Genomic DNA, 19,098 nt, shown 5'->3' with positions numbered 1-19,098 from the left:
TGAGCATTACTTTGCTAGCGTGTGAGATGAGTGCAGTTTTGTGGTAGTTTGAGCAGTCTTTGGCACTGCCTTTCTTTGGGATTGGAATGAAAACTGACCTTTTCCAGTCCTGTGGCCACTGCTGAGTTTTATAGATTTTCTGGCATATTGAGTATAGCACTTTAACAACATCATTTCCTTTGTTCCTTAAAGTAAAATAAATCTGTGCTTCAACAATTAGCTTGAATAATAGAAGGTGAAATAATATTATTATTAATCACTTTTTAAAACATTTTTCTGCTATTCAATCCCTAAGATATGTATATATGAAATAATTGATTTTTCAAACTCAGGTGACATGATAATATAGACAACAATGGATAAGGTAAAAATTCATGATAATTTATCCAAATTTATAAATTATATTGTCAGAAAATGCTATAGAAAATTATGTGGTGCTTTTTCATACATTTCAGAAGTAGTATTTATAGTTTCCATTTTTTCCATTGTTTATAGACTATATAGATTTAAAAATAGTTTAAGTTATCAGAGTGCTCAGTCTGTATTAAAGCAGAAGGGTGGTCATGATATTTTTAACATTTTTTTATAACAATCATAACAAATGCTGTTAGAATAAAAATATATGTTCAACTGTAATTATTGGAGAATGTGGATTCTACTATAATCACATCTGGGTCAAATGGAATAATTTGGTAATCATCTTTTGATACTTAAGTTGAAATTTAACTCCAAAAGGACTAAAATTTAAGATTTGCCTTGTTTTCTATGTTGTTTTTTGGTGGGACTTGACTTAGTTCATCATAATTTTTGGAAAACATTTTATTTTGAAAATTAGCAGTGATACAGTTTGTTCTGCTGAGTTCTTGAATTTACTTATTTTTGTGCAGCTCATCAGTGGTATCCAGTTGCCTCCCAGTTATCAAAACAAAGCTGATACCTTAGTGATTGTAGAAATTTTCGGGGTTCCAAATGATCAAATGAAGCAGCAGAGTCGTGTAATTAAAAAAAATGGTGAGCTCCTAATATATTTTATTGATTGGTCTATTAGACTTTATGCTGGAAAGCTTAAAAATTATGTATTGATAGTGTTTTGATACATATTTATTTTTCATAAGAGCTTTTGCATGATGTTCAAGATGATGAAAGTATTATATCAGCAAAAAATTTAATAATTACTTAATGTTGGTTAGATATAGTTTCAATTACAGATACAAAAATGTATCTGACCTGAAGAAGTAGTGTTTTTTCCATTTGTACTTCCTCTTTATGTTTTCTTATTTGACTGGTTAAGAGAGATATTTTGACTGCCTCAAATCTAGCTGCTAGCTTCTGTGTAAAATAAAGAGCTTAAGATTTCTCTGATATAGTGTGTTGCACAGTTTTACTTAACAGCTTGAATTATTTTAGATCAAAAGTCTGTGGCTTCTGACTCAATATGCCATAGAAACCTACTCATAACAGTATTTAGATTCATAATTCAGTCATTTTTGCCAGAAGGGAAATGTAGGAATGAAAGAAGTGACTTTGGTGAGATTTTCAGTGTGCCAGCATCTCATGACAGTTTACATAATACCTAACACTGTTATTTATTCTCTGAAGTTGAAATCATTAAGGACATTGGAAAAGTATAGATTCTTGGGGCTGACTGTTAGATAGTCAGAATCACTCAGGAAGAGAACTTGCAACTGATCCTTTGAGAGCAGAACCTTCTTTGAGTGAATATTCTCAAAGTATAGTGGACTTCATTTCAGAGTCTGGAAATCTGCTCCAGGTTGAATGGTATGGACAGAGAAGCAGGTGCAGTTTGATCTATCTTTTTCTTCTTTGGTGATAATTCCCTCAAAATCCAATGTTTGCCTCCTCCCAAACCCCAAATATTCCTCCACCTCAGCCTCTAGGAACAAAGGAGAGAAAAAAGTTTTGGAAAGTTTTATTACCTCATCCTGTGTTATCATCGGGAAGGGATACTAGTAGTAACTCACTGCCTTATTTGGCTTCTGTTAGAGTTGAAATGACAGTGTCAAGAAATGGTAACTGCTAATATCAGGAAGCTTCTAGTAACCTATCCTTTGTTCTCTCCATCCCCCTTACTTGAGTCTTCATGACTAAATGCACAGAACATTAATTTATTCCATGCACCCCTTATGTAATACTGTGATTTTAGCTCCCATTAGAAATTTGATTGCATCCCTGGTTTCATGGGAATATACCTACAAAAATTCAGTTTGGTTCACCAGACATTATTGAGCCTATCATGTTAAAAGCCTGATTCTAAGTATCAAAAAACTTAAAACCTCTATTAACTACATTCTTATGTATGCCCCAACTAATTCTATTATAGATAGTTTATAGTTCAGTGTGGAATATGAGATGTAAGTGAAATTGTTATGAAAGAGTCATTAGTGCCTTAAAGAAAGTACAAAGAATTGTATGGAAGGGGCAAATTTGAAGATGGTTCTTGGCAAAGAGTAGAATTTTTTTTAATAGAGATTGAAGATAAGGGAATTTTCTTTCTTTCTTTTTTCTCCATTTTTGGCCACACTTTGAGACTTGTGGGATCCTAGTTCTCTGACCAGGGATAGAACCCAGGTGATAGAGAACATGCTGAATCCTAACCACTGTTCCTCTAGGGAATTCCCTAGGATAAGGGAATTTAAGGCAAAAGTAATATGTGTGCTAAAACATGGAGAAAACAAAATTCAAACATGTTAGCAGAAAGTACAAAAGTTCAAGTACAGTATACTTAAGAAAGATTAGTTGTGAGATAAAATGAGAGATTTACTTTGGAGATGGCTATGGAAAATCATGAAAGCCATGACACAGTATTAGAAACTTTCTTTTCTGTATAAAATGAATAAAACTAAAACTTTTAAACAGGGATATAAAGCACTAAGAACTGAGTGTTCACAGAGATCGTTTCTACAGAGTAGAGAGGAAGAAGTGTGAGAGAGAAAGATGAGAAATACAGGAGAGTCAGGATGTGGTTTCACAGTGACGATGCAGAAATCAAGCCTTAAAGAAGGGCTGCACCATCAGAAAAGGAACGGAGGATGCACGTGAGGAAGACCGGCAGGACTGAAAGTGTCGATAGCGGGCGAGAAGGGTGCTGAGATCACCTAGTTACTAGGGTGATGGTAGTGCATTGAAAGACAGGAGCGTCTGGGAGGAAAACAATCACGTTTGCGTACAATAAGGAAGTGAGTTTTTAGAAACACTTAATCATTTGGTTGCATCAGGTGTTAGCTGCAGCATGGAGTATCTTCATTTCGTCATGTGGGATCTTTCCTTGTGGTCCTGGACTCTCTAGTTGTGGCGCAGGCTCTGGGATATATAGGCTTCAGTAGCTGCAGCACTTGGTCTTTCTAGGTGTGGTGGGTAGGCCTCGTTGCTCCAAAGCACGTGGGATCTTAGTTCCCTGAACAGGGATTGAACCTGGGTCTCCTGTATTGCAAGGTGGATTCTTAACCACTGGACCACCGGGGAAGTCCCGTGATTTTTAACTATATTTGTAACTATCAAATTATTATTTTTTTTTTACTTTGACAACTAAAAGGACTTTCACATATATCTATGTATGATTTTATGTGTATATGAAAGAGTATGGTCAAGCAGGGTTAGAAGACAGAGAATAAGTCAGTATAAGAATTTTGTGCAGACATTTTGTAGTGTCTATAGAGATTTCACTCTTAAACCTGTTTCCTGTACTTGACTGAATTATTTCTCTACTAGGGCAAGGTAAGGTGGTCATTATTTCAATGTGAGTCAATTTGTTTAATATTTTCACTAGCATTGACTGCATTCTGAATTCCTACCTAGTAAACATGCACTTGTGACCAAAGATATACCATAAAAAGCATAGATAAGGTATAATAAGTCACAGATGCTTCAATATGTGCTGAAACATGACACAAAGGGCAAATCTTTTGAGGTAGTATGTGTAGCATTGCCTTTGTACATGAAAAACAATGCATTATTTTTCCTTGAACTTTTTTTATTAAAGTAAGAGCATTTATTTGATCTGGATGAGAATTTCTTGGTTCCATTCAATTATGCTTAATTTTTATCTGATTTGGGTCACATTGTAATGCAATTTGGATTTCTTGTTTGGCAGGAGAGTATTTGGGATGATCTGTTTCGCTAGGGACATAGATTACTCATCAATTTTGGATTTGAAAATAAGCATTTAATCAAAAGAAGGATCAAGAGCTGACTTTAAAGCAAACATTAGTGAACTCTCAGTCCAACCACTGTCTGTAGTTCTTCCCATAATATGTCCTGATCTAGAAAAATGATGTTATATAACTTCCTGTTGTCTCAAGTTCTTTGTTGATAAAATACTTGAACACCGACAGTCATATTATATAACAGTTACACGTTTCTGCTGTGAAATCAGACACCATTTGTTTGATTTCCTGCCCCACTACTTAATGGCTATTTCTTGAAGGCTATTTCATACACACACAAAAATGGCTATTTTTTGAAGGTTATGAAACATCTTTGTGACTCAGTTTCCCATCTGTAAGTGTTGATAGAGATAACCCTGGCATGAGAATAAGTGAGATTATCTCCTTAAAGTTTTTAGAATATTGCCCAGCACTTGTAAACACCTAATAAGTATTATTATTGCCATTATTATTTCTTTCTCATTGGATGCATAAAGATTTAAGTCCTCTAAACCATTAGCTTTCGTTATTACTATTAAAGTATTAAAAATAAGAATTTTAGAGAACAGATATTAAGCATTTTCCCCTAGGAACAGTGTTTGATTTTTTTTTTTTTATTCTATCTCTTCCTTTATATTTCAGCTTTTAATCCAAGATGGAATGAAACATTCACATTTGTTATTCAGGTGCCAGAATTAGCATTGATTCGTTTTGTTGCTGAAAATCAAGGTTTAATAGCTGGAAATGAATTTCTTGGACAATATACTTTACCAGTTCTATGCATGAACAGAGGTAATATTCTGAAAAGTAAGATGACTGTGCTAATATTTATGTGTAACTTGAGTTTAACAAAGAGACTCTTTGATATACCAAATAGCTCTCTTCATTACAGATATGTAAAGAAAAAAAATTTTTATATATATATATATTGATATAGTTCTTCCTAGTGGAATTATAGAAGTATGTTCTGATACATAAGGTGGGATTGGGGACTGGGAATGCCAGGAAGACTAATTAGACAAACTTGACTTATATGAAAATTTCTCTGCATGGATTATAGCTCTTTTGTTTCAGTTAAGAGTAGGCATGACTGCCATGAAGGAATGAAGGATGGGAACCATTCAGAAGGGAGAAGCAGTGACTCTTTTTTTCCACCTGAGAAGAGACAGGGAGCCCAAGACTCTTATCTTGACTCTTTTCAGAGCTGCCTTGCAGTCACCTCTCTGGGGTGATTTACAGTGTACTCCCAATTTTATCCTTATATTTACTTCTCTAGTACCATCTGAGATGTACCTAGAAAACAGCCTTTCTGAAGCAGAAGGGTGATGGCTAATTTTGGAGATGCATCATTTTCGGGGCAGGGCAGGGGGGAAGTATGAGCTGCTGTGGTACTTAATATGAAGTTGGAGTAGAAACTTCAAATATTTTAGTTTGGAGGAAAATGAGTATACATGATGGAATATAGTTGCGTAGTCCTAGTTTTTATATGTACTTTATAGGAAAGATTGAAGACAAAAGGAGAAGGGGGAAGCAGAGGATGAGATGGTTAGATAGCATCACCGACTCAATAGACATGGATTTCTGGCACAACAACAGACAGCACAAGACTTGACATGAGACAGTCAATTTATATCTACCCCAAGTTTGAGATTCAGTAGAATACAGTGTATTTTTACAGTTAACACTATAGCAGTGGAAAATATTTTGGGTATCCCTATAGCCCAACTCATGGACATGAATTTGAGCAAACTCCAGCAGATAGTGGTGGACAGAGGAGTCTGGCATGCTGTATAGTCCATGGGGTTGCAAAGAGTCAGACGACTGAGCAACAAACAACAAAGTATGTTATTTCTCAGGAGCCCTATTGGGGCCCCTGCTGATGAATGTATTTTTATTGTGTTAATCAGATGTGATTCCTTTTGCAGGTTACCGTCGTGTTCCTCTGTTTTCCAAAATGGGTGAGAGTCTTGAGCCCGCTTCCCTTTTTATTTATGTTTGGTACATCAGATAGCCACTCATGGTACTTGACATGTCATTAGCTTACACATTGCAATAAAACAGTCTAGAATGAATGTCTAGATATTTTTTCTCTTTTTAAATTTATTTATTTATTATTATTTTATTATTTTTTAATGTAAAGAAAAATAATTATTTTGAAGTACTGAGCAAATTCACTTTTAGATATGCAAACTAGAGCAATGGAAACAAAACAAAAGCTTCAGTGGGTCCCAACTCAGCGTGACATCCTTGTCAGCCAATTTCTCTTCCCCCCCTGTTTCTGAGGCTGCTCTTTCAACTTGCTTGTATCATGTTTAATTAGTAGAATTTACAAGTTTCTAAAATATGTCTGAGTGAATAAGATATGTTGGCAAATATTTGGAGGTATAAAAGAAATGTGAAATCTAAGAGTGTTTTAACTTCTAGACACCCACTAGTGCATATTGTAGTGGGAAGGAATTGGATTCCAGGTGCTTAGTGCCCTTTTACATCCCGGAGAGTAATTAGCCCTTACACTGTCAGACTAGTTCTTAAATGCTGTGCACTGGATTGGGTACCCTGTAATTACATAGACGTTTTTATGAGTGCATATGATTTTGATTTGCGTTCAAACTGCCTTCCAGACTCTGTATCTCTAAAAGTGATCTACTACAGTGGCTTACATGCTCAGATCTTGGAATGAATTTGCACTGTGTCTGAATCTGCTTCCCGGGTGGCTCAGCTGGTAAAGAATCTGCCTGCAATGTGGGAGACCTGGGTATGATCCCTGGGTTGGGAAGATCCCCTGGAGAAGGGAAAGGCTACCCGCTCCAGTATTCTGGCCTGGAGAATTCCATGGACCATATAGTCCATGGGGTCTCAAAGAGTCAGATGCAACTGAGTGACTTTCACTTCCCTTCTGAATCTGCACTAAGTGTACATTGAAGTTAGTCTCTTGGTCAGATTTGAAAATTGCTGTGCTATTTCATATACTGGGCTTCTCACCATCAGCAAGGTTTTGCTTTACTAAATGTCATATGTAGAACAATATGGTTCAGTATTAACTGTTTTTCAAAAAACCAAGCATACTAATACTGATTCTACCATATTGTTGCATGGCAGTGAGGTGAAATCACCCAGTTGCCCTTTTGACAACAAAGAGAGCCATTATAAGTATTTCTTGAAATTAAATCTGACTTTATAATTAAAACAACAAAAATGACTCTTTGTTTATGATTGTTAATGCATTATCACTTGATAGCCAGAAAAATACACTAAAAGTCATCTACCATGTTTTCCTACTATCATGGTTTAGCCTCAGAACTAAATATTTAAAATAAACATGCCACTGGGAATTGAAATACCCAGCCTATAAGAAGTTGGGTATCCCAGATTGCTCAGTGTATAATCATCCAGATCCTCCTTCATGGGCTGTCAGGAGTTAAGACCAAGAGACAGTCTTCCCAGTGGGCTTCCCCAGTGGCACGGTGCCTGCAGTGCAGAGGACTCCAGAGATGCAGGTTTGATCCTTGGGTTGGGAAGATCCTTTAGAGTAGGAAAGCACTGGTAAAAACTCATAGACTGAGGAGCCTGGCAGGCTATGGCCTATGGACTCACACAGGAGTTGGGCATAATGAGCACATAAGCACAGTCTTCCCAGGGGGGAAATGAACAGCCAGTTCTCACAGGAATGCTTCTCTTTTGCCAGATTACAAAAGGATTTTATATTTGTTTATAATGCTTTTGTTTTATGAAAAAACCAATTTCAAATCTCCCTGAAAACTAAGCCGGATACAAAGTCTTAGTGAAGGAGGCCTGGTGGTTCTGTGTGCAGAAACGTGGCTACTGTCCTTTGGCATTCCAGCTTCAGGAAGAGCCCTTCAAAAGGCCTCACGTGTGCATGTTTTAGTGACCTGAGCACAGAAATAGACTCTGGCATTTACTCTCAGATACCCTTCAGCTACCAGAGCACCCCGTCTCTTCAGCAGGTCATTCTTTAGTAAGGAAATTACTTCCACAAATTCTCCATCTCTTGACTGTGGCTTAGGCCTTACATTTTCATTATCATCTGCACTGAGAGTTATGGTAGAGATGTGCGGGGTGCAACTAATTTGACAAACCCAGATCCATACGTATGGCTGAAGAACATGCAGCATTGCCCTTATAGCTGGTTTTCTTCCTCGAATTCCCGAAGAGCAGCTGCTTCTGGGCTTTCACTGTTATCCATTGGACCGGGGGGAATTCATGACAGTAGCCTCCCATTGGTGGTTGGAAGTGCTTCACTAGAATGATGCATTCCTAGCAAAGGGTTCTTTGAGGCTCTGGGGTAACTGCCACCCCCATCACCCGACTATCCTCTTTGCTTTGCTGTTTCACAACTTCTTTTGTGACCAGTAGGATCCCTGTAAGTTGTTTTTTCAAGCATGATCCATTCCAGAAGGATCTTATTTAAATCATTTACTGTTCAACCTAATAGCAAGTGGCCTGTTCCGCCCATTAATGCAAGGCTTTCACCTTCTCTAAACTCCTAAAGCCTTTTGAAGATTTGGAATTCCATGAAAGTTTAAAGGCTTTTATCGGTGATTATTATAAGAGTTCCTTAATTCTTGAAGCAGAAAGAACTTATTTCTCATTTACACCGAAAAGATTTAAAATAAGGAAGAAAAAAGGATCTTTCCTTTTCTCACTTTCCTTCAGGTACCACTCAAACTCAGCTCACTCTTTGAAGACAAAATCTTTCTTTAATATCCCACACTACTTTAGAAATGCAATTTTGAAAGGAAACATTAGATTGTTATTTCCCTTCCAGTAATCTTGGAATGTCTTTAGGCATGTCTGTTTTCATTTTATGTGCATTATTTATCATTTACATCACCCTTTAAATTAAACTGGTACCATTATTATTACTATTATTATTTTCTCACAAGAGCTTTTACCAGATACTACCCATAGAAACTCCACTGCCAGAGATGTTCTCATATTAGAGAAGATTGGGAATGGTGTGAAAAGCCAGCTTTGACTTATTTCTAAGCCTAATTCACTTGTAGAAAAATAATTGTGTTGGTGAGGGAAAAGAAACAGAAGAAACAGCTAAAATGAACCTCTAGGCTGTGCTAACGGAAGATCTTTTAGCTTTTAAACTCTAGTTTAAATGTCACTTCCTCAGGGTGGCTAACCATGACCTCCTAGATTAGGTTATATTCCTTGCTTTATGTCTCCATGCAACTGAGGAAAGTGACAGCTAGGAAGTGACTTTGCACTGTCAGGGAGGCCTTGGTGTTGCTGGGAGCTAGCCTGAAACTCACAGTCAGGCTACGGTGTTCTTTTGCCAGACATGAACGATTTCACATCAATACCCAACAGGGCCACTGTGTGACCACGATGGATAAGGAGAAAAACGGGACCAGTCTGTAAGTCTGCAACCCTGGTGGGGCACCTGACAGAAGCATGAATATTGTCCAAACACCAAAGTGCCAAACACTCCTGGGGAAACGTGAATGACTCTTGGATTCTTCACCTGCTTCCTTGGACCTTCTCTCAAATCATCTAACACAAGCCTGAATCCAACAGTACGTCCTTTGCTGAGACACTCCATGGCTCTTCATTTGTGTATCTCCCTCATTGAGATGAGGAGTCAACCCACTGTGTGTGTTTCTGGTGGTCTTTGGCTGGAGGTCATTAACACAAACCTGGACTCTTCCTTTTGTTACTCTCATGACCTTTTAGTGATCAATGACAGGAAAGTTTTGTTATGTCATTAATTTTGACCTTTATTTTTTCCCCCCTTGCTTCTGGTTGTTTAGAACTTCAAATAGAAAACATGCAGATCACAGTCTAGACTTACCTTGACTTTTGTTTGGGAGATGGTGGCCACTGGAGGCCACTGATGGTGGTTGCTCTTAAGTTGCCCTATTTTTGAAAGAAGTGTGGAAGAACTGCCTAGAGCTGTAAAAAGGAGGTCTTTATGTAAATTTTGGTTAGGGAGGAGTATATGGTGTCCTGAGATGCAGACATGAGAATCCCAGATTCCACTTGAAAAATTTATGCAAATTTCAGGGGTTATTTGGGAGCCACAAAGGCAGGAACCTCATGCTGTGGATTAGGATCGGGAAAATGGAATCGCTTACTTTTAGTGAAGCCCTTCTGGGCTTGACCAATAAACATTTTATTGAGAGACTATATGAATTAGATTCTATTTTCAGGAGTTATTGAAATTCCTTGTTTTTTGCTAGTCTCTAAACATTTGCTGAATTACATTTCTTTCAAGGTAACAACCCTCTGGAAATATTTGTACCAACAAAGCTTTCTTGTGATGCATTCTGGATTCTTAGGCCATAAAGTTTGAGTCCCCTGTAGTATTTGGAGGTAAGTTATTTTTACCAGCCACTAGAAATTTCCACTTAAACATCAAAGAGGTAGATTAAAGTGGAATTTGAGCTTATGAGAGGTTGGTCTTCTTTGAGTCTTGCATTCTTACGCATCACCTTAGCACATGGTAGTGGCGGGGATGGTGGTGGGAGCTGATGTTAAATTCCTTACAAACCTACACATTCGCAGGAACCCATGCTCTCTGTCTACTTTCCATTCCATTTGTATACAATTTAACCTTTAAAAAATTATTTATTTATTTGACTGTGCCAGGTCTTAGTTGCAGCATGTGGGGGCTAGTTGTTTTATGTTTCTGGTTTTTTGACCTAGAGGCACGTGGGACCTTACCTCCCCAACCAGGGATCAAATCTACACCCCCTGCATTGGACGGCGAAGTCTTAACCACTGTCCCTAAAGTTCTTTTTCTGATGACATGAGGAAAACTTCTTGTATTTCCCCCCTCTTATTGTTTTAATATTATTTTCAGATAGTTTGAGCTGGATTTATAGTTTGAGCTGGATTTATACCTTTTTTTTTGTTACTCCATCCTTTGGTCTATTTCTGTAGTTCATATAAGGATAACAGTGTTTCCTGGACCTGAGTGTCATGTTTACTTTTCCTATCCCTTCGCTTTGGCCTAGGCGTTTGTTTTTCTTTCTACTCTCAAAGTTCTGTCTTGAGGGAGATGAAGTCAGTGAGTTTCATGTTTGTTCCACATCCCTTGTTCACATGAGTCTTGACCATCTTGATCCTCTGGAGTAGGTTGTGTTGTTATTATTTAGTTGCAAGTCATGTCTGACTCTTCTGTGACTCCATAGATTATAGCCCGCCAGGCTCCTCTGTCCATGGAATTCTACAGGCAAGGATACTGGAGTGGGTTGCCATTTCCTTCTCCAGGGGATCTTCCTGACCCAGGGATCAAACCCTCATCTCCTGCACTGGCAGGCGATTCTTTACCACTGAGCCACCCAGGAAATGGTTAGTCTCACCTAAACTGTTCCTTTCAGACCAATATCTGCTCCAGAGCAAGTCTTGACCTGTAACCATCCTGTCTGATTTCCCTTCAGTAAGTCCTCTGTTTGCTTCATTTTCCCTTACGGTACCAGTTCTAGAGATTTTCCAAATAGGTTCCCCTAGGCCCTCTTGCCAATAATTATTTTCTTTTGAAAGTCACATAATAATTCTTGGAATCCTTTACACCTGTCTTCCTGGGTTTCCCTCTCAAATATGACCAGATTTGCTTATCACTTAATTACTCTGTCTCAGTTTTTGAGAGATGGTTTCCCAGTTGTTCTTATAAAATGCTGCTGCTTTATGAGAAATCTTTTTAAAGTTTTTCTAATTTTAACTCTCTCTAGGATGTCATGATAGCTGCTCTCCAAGGCCTTTCCTCTTTTTATCTGGTTGACTTTTTTTTTGAACCAGTAACAATTGAAATATATTGCCGTTTTCGATTACTTTTTCAAGAGAAACTGGATTTGAATCTGTCACCTTTTTCACTTTGTAGTTCTCTCTCCTGGCTCTTAGCATCTCATTTCCCCTTCATATCTTCCCAGTTTATGTTTTTAAGACCCCAGTATTTCTTTCAAGGAAATATCATTCTCATTACTACTCTGTTTGATGCCTTCTATTTTATTTTCCTTTTTCTACTACCTTTGTTCTGATGGTAAGAAATTCCAGTTCCTTCTTGATTCCTGGGGTAAATCAGAATTTCAGAGCCAGAGGCTAACGGGCACAGACTTTTAAATTGCTTTTTCAGTTTTGGGGCATTTAATAATCTCAGTCAGTTATTTTTTGACCTCAGCCTAGGAAGAGGGCATATTCTCTTTATGAAAAGAATACCCATTTTTGTTGATTTAAATATTAATAAAATCCATTTCCCTTCTGGCAATTGGAGGCATGGTTGAAATATCTGAACTCTAATAATTAGAGTTTCTTTAATTATCAAATGCAGTACCTCCTTGAGACTAGTGTTATTTCTTTGACTGAAGACTGTGGACATGACACACAAATTCAGGTTTGGCCCCTTCTCTTCCACAGCTGTTATCCTAAAGTCACTTCAAAATAATACACACACGCACACACACACAAGAACACAGTTTGGGGAAGTTGATACAGTAGGAAACATATCTGTCTCTGGAGCTAAGAATTTTAAGCTCTAACTTTACTAGAGCTTGTAGCACACTTTAAATTCAGCTAATGTTCAAATTTCTGGCCTAGTTATTTTGAGATATGGCTGAGAAATCCATTAAAGAAAGCAGCCGATGTTCTTTTATCACCTAATGCTTAAAAAGCTTAAGAAAATTTTAAAAGGGTTATCTTTCTCTTATAGTCTGTTTTGTTCTAAAGACTAAATCTTACATGGTCTGTACTCATTAATGCCTAAAAGTTTAATGCTATATCCCTTTAATGATAAAAACCAGTCATTTGGTGCAATCTAAGCCATTACAAACTACCAAGGTTAATAAATCCACATAGCCCGTGCTTACCAAAGCCTAAAATCCAAGAGTGTCTCTTGGTCTACTGAAACTTGTGTTGATGCTGTGTTCACTCCAACATTAAAAAAAAATTTTTTTTAATTTAATTTTGGCTGTGTTGGGTCTTCATTCTTGTGTTGGCTTTTCTCTAGTTTCGGCGAGCAGGGGCTACAGTTCATTATAGGGCATGGGCTTCTCATTGCAGTGGCTTCTCTTGTTGCCAAGCACAGGCTCTAGGGCTCATGAGTTTCAGTGGTTTCAGCATGCGAGTTTTAGTAGTTGTGGCTCCTGGGCTCTAAAGCACAGGCTCAGCAGTTGTGGTACATGGGCTTAGTTGATCTGCAGCATGTGGGATCTTTCCAGAGCAAGGATCAAACCATGTCTCCTGCATTGGCCGGTGGATTCTCCATCACTGAGCCAACAGGGAAGCCCTCCAATATTTTTTTGAAGAAAAAGTGTTAGGTTTAATATGTTTATCTAAATTGTATTGAGAACATTCTGGATCCTGTGCTAAGAAATAAAGTATATCTTAATTTGTGACATTTGTGTTAACAATATGAGGGTTAAGGTTGCTGGGCAGTTTAGTCACTAGAATTTCTCTCATGTATTAAATCTTCACTTTGGGCCTAGATAATATGTCAGTCATGGTAGCTCTTCAATAATCCATTTCTTTTTGGGAATCAAGTCCTGACCTTGAGCTGTGTTTGCTAGAAATGAGTCTGTTACCATAACCGCTTAATTGTTTGATATCGGTAGCCATGTCATATCTGTGACCCTCAGTTTCTTTTAGCCTGCTCGTTTTGAGATGTCTTACTTTTCTGTTGAAGTTTCTCAGGGATTTTGAAGATGAGAATGCAGGGGTTGGGGTTCATGGGATGGGCAGTCGTCCAGTGCTTCCAGTCCCTCACATCCAGGTAACCTAAAAATCCGCCCCTCCCCCAGTGTGTATGTAAACATTACATTCAAGAATTCATTTGACTGGAAAGTTTACTATGAAACATTTGAATATTATTAGTTTCTAAAACTATAATAATCTCTCCCTTCCCCATCTCATTGGGTTTCCCTGATAGCTCAGTTGGTAAAGAATCCACCTGCAATGCAGGAGACCCCAGTTCAATTTCTGGGTCAGGAAAATTCACTGGAGAAGGGATAGGCTACCCATGACAGTATTTTTGGGCTTCCCTTTTGGATCAGCTGGTAAAGAATCCTCCTGCAATGTGTGAGACCTGGGTGTGATCCCTGGTTGGAAAGATGCCCTAGAGAAAGAAAAGGCTACCCATTGCAGTATTCTGGCCCAGAGAATTCCATGGACTGTATAGCCCATGAGATCACAAAGAGTTGGACACGACTGAGTGGCTTTCACTTCCCCATCTCATTAGACTTCTTGTAAAAGGCAAATAAAATACAGATATAAAAAGGCTGAAAGAGCTGTAAAACATGATATGAATGAGAGTTAAGACTAGGAACCTTGTTTTTCTCATTCACTGGTGTCTTGTTTTTCTCGTTCACTGGTGTGTCATTCAGTCATTATTCAGGCATTTAATTTATAAAGACTTACTAAGCATCTACTACATGCCAGGTTTTTGTAGGGGCTAGAACAGCAAAACAAATGAAGACTCAATGTTAGATTCATTTGTTAGAGCTGCCATAAAAAATTACACCAACTTGGTGACTTAAACAACAGAAATGTTTTTGTCTCACACTTCTGGGAGATAGAAGCCTGAAATTAAGGGGCTGGCAGGGTTGGTTCCTTCTGACAATCTGTTCCACGCATCTCTCCTAGCTCAGGTAGTTTGTTGGTATTCCTTGGCTTATACATGCATCACTTTAACCTCTACTTCATGTTTTCATATGGCGTTCTCTCTGGTTGCAGGTCAATGTCCAGATTTCCTCCTTTTATAAGGACGCTGGTCTTATTGGATCACAGGCCCACTCTACTCTAGGATGACCTCTTCTTAGCTAGTTACATCTGCAGTGACCCCATTTCCAAATAAAGTTGCATTTTGAGGTTACTGGTGGTTACTGTGCTTTGTTGTGCTCAGTTGTGTCCAACTCTTCCGTGACCCCATGGACTGTAACCCTACAGGGTCCTCTGTCCATGGAATTTCCCAGGCAAGAATACTGGAGTGGTTGCCATTTCCTTCTCCAAGAGATCTTTCCAAACCAGGGATCGAACCCACATTTCCTGCATTGGCAGGCAGGTTCTATATCACTGAGCTACCTGGGAAGCCCTTCTGGTCGTTAGGACTTATCAATTTTGAGGGGACATAATTCAGTCCATAAAATTTACGTAGTGAAAGTGAAAGTGAAGTTGCTCAGTCGTGTCCGACTCTTTGTGACCCCATAGACTGTAGCGTACCAGGCTCCTCTGTCCATGGGATTTTCCAGGCAATAGTACTGGAGTGGATTGCCATTTCCTTCTCCAGGGGATCTTCCCAACCCAGGGCTCGAACCTGGGTCTTCTGCATTGTAGACAGACGCTTTACCATCTGAGCCACCAGGGAAGTCCAAAACTTACATAACATCTGTCTAAATATAAAAGTTATAAATAAAGCCAAGAAGTCATTAAGTGCAACATGTCTTGATCTCCTCTATAAACACCTGAAAAGACAGCTTTTAATTGAGAATTCTTGGATGTCTTAGAGATCTGTGTTGGATTATGGTGACCTGAAAAGGACTGGGTCCTCTCCTAGAACTGGCTCTCCTTCTGTATGTCCTGTTTCGCCTACGGGCTCCCTCCTGTACTGTCAGTGGCCTCATGCACATTTGTGGATGCTCCAGCTGGTACATTTAAGCTGCATCCATATACACTGTAAGCAGCTTGCCCTTGGCCACCACTGGAGCCTAGGCATTCCTCGCCCTGATGTGGTGTCTGACTTCAGGCGAATGGATCCTTAGAAGGCCTGCAGAGGCTGTTTGGGCAGGGAATTCTGGAGTCACGTGTACCTAGAATTTGGTCTAGAATGAGGCTTGTGGGTATAGGTGAGTCATAGACCTCACCATAGGTATATGGTGAGGGCACCTGAGCAAGGATTCTTCTTGCCTGGGGCTATAGCTGTACTGTCAGTGACATCACTTCTTGAGAGTCTTGTGTTTTAGTGAAAGGATACAAAACATGAATAATAAAAAAAATGAATAAGTAAATTGTATAGAATGTTCAAAGGTGATAAGGATATAAGAAAAAAAGTAGAGCCAAGTGGGAAGGATCTGGTGTGTATTTGAGGACAGAGCAGGTTTCAGTATGACACAGACAGGTCAAGATGGAAACATATGACCAAGACTAGAAAGAGGTGAGAGAACAGGTAGGTGGATACATGGGACAAAAACACATTTTGGAGGAAAGGATCTGCATGATAAAGATTCCAGGGAAGAAGCATATGCCTAGAACACTCAGGGAATGGAAAGGAGGCCAGTGTTTCTTGAGTGTGTTGAGCATAGGAGGATGTAATGGGAGTTAAAATCAGAGAGATGACCAATGGGAGGCCAGATCACATTGGGCTTTTAGGCTATTTTGAAGGTTTGTGCTTTTACTCTGAGATTAGAAGGCTCTGCAAGGTTTTGAGCCAGAAGAACAATATGATGACTCCAATTGCTGAGTTGAGAATACACTGTAAGGACTTCCCTGTAGCTCAAACAGTAGAGAATCTTCTTGCAACGCAGGAGACCTGAGTTTGATTCTTGGGTTGGGAAGATCTTCTGGATAAGGAAATGGCAACCCACACCAGTATTCTTGCCTGGAGAATCCCAAGGACAGAGAATCCTGGCAGGATACAGTCCGTGGGGTCACAAAGAGTCTGACATGACTGAGCGACTGAAACTATTACTATTACTATAAGGGCTGCTGCTGCTAAGTCACTTGAGTCATGTCTGACTCTGTGCAACCCCAGAGACGGCAGCCCACCAGGCTCCCCCATCCCTGGGATTCTCCAGGCAAGAACACTGGAGTGGGTTGCCATTTCCTTCTCCAATGCATGATAGTGAAAAGTGAAAGTGAAGTCACTCAGTCAGGTCCGACTCTTAGCGACCCCATGGACTGCAGCCTACTGGGCTCCTCTGTCCATAGGATTTTCCAGGCAAGAGTACTGGAGTGGGGTGCCATTGCCTTCTCCCAACTGTAAGGGCAGGCGGGGTAAACACAGAAACTAAGACTATTTAGAAGAAGGCAATTGTAGTAATTTGGGCCAAAGTCGATAGGATTGCCTTGAACAGGAGAGGAAACAGATGGAGAGGGGTAAGTGGTTGGATCTGGAAAAAGTTGACTATACTTTGTGTGTCCATTCCTCCTATTCATCTTGTTGTGATTCCTTCTTCTTATCTCCAATTGTAGAAATTTTCTACTAGTCTTCAGATTATTCTTATTTATAGTTGCTCTGTTGTTGTTCAGTAGCTAAGTTGTATCCGACATGGACTGCAGCACTCTGAGGCTCCTCTGTCCTCCACTATTGCCCAGAGTTTGTGCAAATTCATGTCCATTGAGTGGCTGTCTTTAGAAATAGCTGAGTTGCTTTGTAATTGGTTGTTATTTTGGTGTGCTTATGGAAGGAGGCGAATTCAGAGTCTTCCTACTCCATCATCCTGGCCATTCTTTGGGCTGGAGTTGTAAAACTGGGGAATACATAAGAGATAAGTGTTCAATTCCTGGGTTGGAAAGATTCTGGGTTGGAAAGACCCTGGAGGAGGATGTGGCAACCCACTCCAGTATTCTTGCCTGGAGAATCCTATGGACAGAGGAGGCTGGTGGGCTACAGTTCATGGGTCACAGAGTCAGACATGACTGAAGCAACTTAGCACGTATGTAGCATATGATATTTAAAGCCATCAAAATGGGATGAGACCAGTAGGGAGTGGAAGTTGATGGAGAAGAGGACCAAGGACTGGGCCCTAGACACTTCAACCTTGGAGACTGTGGAGATGCTCCTGCATGGAAGACTGAGAAGGAGGGACCAGTGTTATAGAAGGAAAGCACAAGGGGGTGATGTATTCTGGAAGCCAAAGGAAGAGCTTTGAGAAAGAAGGTTATTGACTGTGTATTTCAATGCTGCTGATAGGTAAGTTTGGATCAGGGCTAAATAGCTAAATCCCAAGGAAACTAAATAGCTAAATCCAAAGGAATCAGTTTGGAAACTGACCTTTGGATTTAGCTTTGTGGAGGTCAGTAGGTATCGTGACAAAAGCAGTTTTGTTGAAGTGTTTGGGACAAACATCTCCTTGGAATGATCTGAGAGAAAATGAGAAGAGAAAATCTGGAGGCAGAGATTAGAGACAACCATTTTGAAAAGTTCTGCTGCAGAAAAGAGCCAGTCAATTAGATGAATATTTGGAAAGAAGACAGAAGTGCTGAGATATTTTTTAGAATAGTTGTTCCATCATGTAACCATGTATGTTGAAGAGACTTGTCTAGAAGAGAATAAAGAAATGATGCTTTTGCATAGAGGAGAATTCCAGTACTGTTTTTGAGTAGGTAAGACGTTGTTGTTGTTCAGTCCCTCAGTCATGTCTGACTCTTTGCGACCCCATGGACTGCATCATGCCAGGCTTCCCTGTCCTTCATCATCTCCCAGCATGCTCAGACTCATGTCCATTGAGTTGGTGATGCCATCCAACCATCTTGTGCTCTGTCGTCCCCTTCTCCTCCTGCCTTCTATCTTTCCCAGCATCAGAGTCTTTCTCAACGAGTTGACTCTTTGCATCAGGTGGCCAAAGTATTGGAGCTTCAGCTTCAGCATCGGTCTTCCGATGAATATTCAGAGTTGATTCCTTTAGGACTGACTGACTGGATCTCCTTGCAGTCCAAGGGACTCTCAAGAGTCTTTTCCAAATCCACAGTTCAAAACCATCAGTTCGACTGAGCTGGATAATCCCTCTTATAATATTTCTTTTTCTAAATGTTATTTAGAAACTTCAAGTGAGAAAAACAGCTCTTTGGAGGATGAAACGTCACATGTATAAAATACACCTTTTAGGATCATTTTTTTTTTCTGGCCTATTTGAAATGCAAAGCCTCACTGAAAATCGATTTTGACAGAATTTCAATGTATCAGTCAATCTGTTGTGTGATTTTTATGTGTGGTGTTCTGTTATTGTTTTAAATAATTTTGGTTCTTCTCAGTTTC

At 39.3% G+C, this 19,098-nt stretch overlaps 1 protein-coding gene, 1 non-coding gene and 1 pseudogene across 2 annotated transcripts in view; 1 reads left to right on the top strand and 2 right to left on the bottom strand.

The window, feature by feature from the left end:
- The window catches only part of PLCZ1 (phospholipase C, zeta 1), a 48,723-nt gene extending 42,492 nt beyond the window's left edge, over nt 1–6,231 (top strand). The window contains exons 12-14 of the mRNA XM_010855918.1: nt 888–1,011; nt 4,806–4,955; nt 6,089–6,231. Of these exons, the coding sequence (XP_010854220.1) occupies nt 888–1,011; nt 4,806–4,955; nt 6,089–6,174 (360 nt within the window). The 3' untranslated portion in view covers nt 6,175–6,231. The remainder of the gene's footprint in view (nt 1–887; nt 1,012–4,805; nt 4,956–6,088) is intronic.
- A 1,710-nt stretch (nt 6,232–7,941) lies between these two features.
- On the bottom strand, nt 7,942–9,735 carry LOC105000259 (annotated as a pseudogene).
- A 5,682-nt stretch (nt 9,736–15,417) lies between these two features.
- Nucleotides 15,418–15,489, bottom strand: TRNAC-ACA. The gene has a single exon. It is a non-coding gene; the product is annotated as a tRNA-Cys (tRNA).
- Between the last annotated feature and the right edge of the window lie 3,609 nt (nt 15,490–19,098).

Source organism: Bison bison, unplaced genomic scaffold, assembly GCF_000754665.1.
Source record: "Bison bison bison isolate TAMUID 2011002044 unplaced genomic scaffold, Bison_UMD1.0 scf7180017864370, whole genome shotgun sequence".
Classification (NCBI taxonomy): Eukaryota; Metazoa; Chordata; class Mammalia; order Artiodactyla; family Bovidae; genus Bison; species Bison bison.
This window is presented reverse-complemented; position numbering and strand designations above follow the sequence as displayed.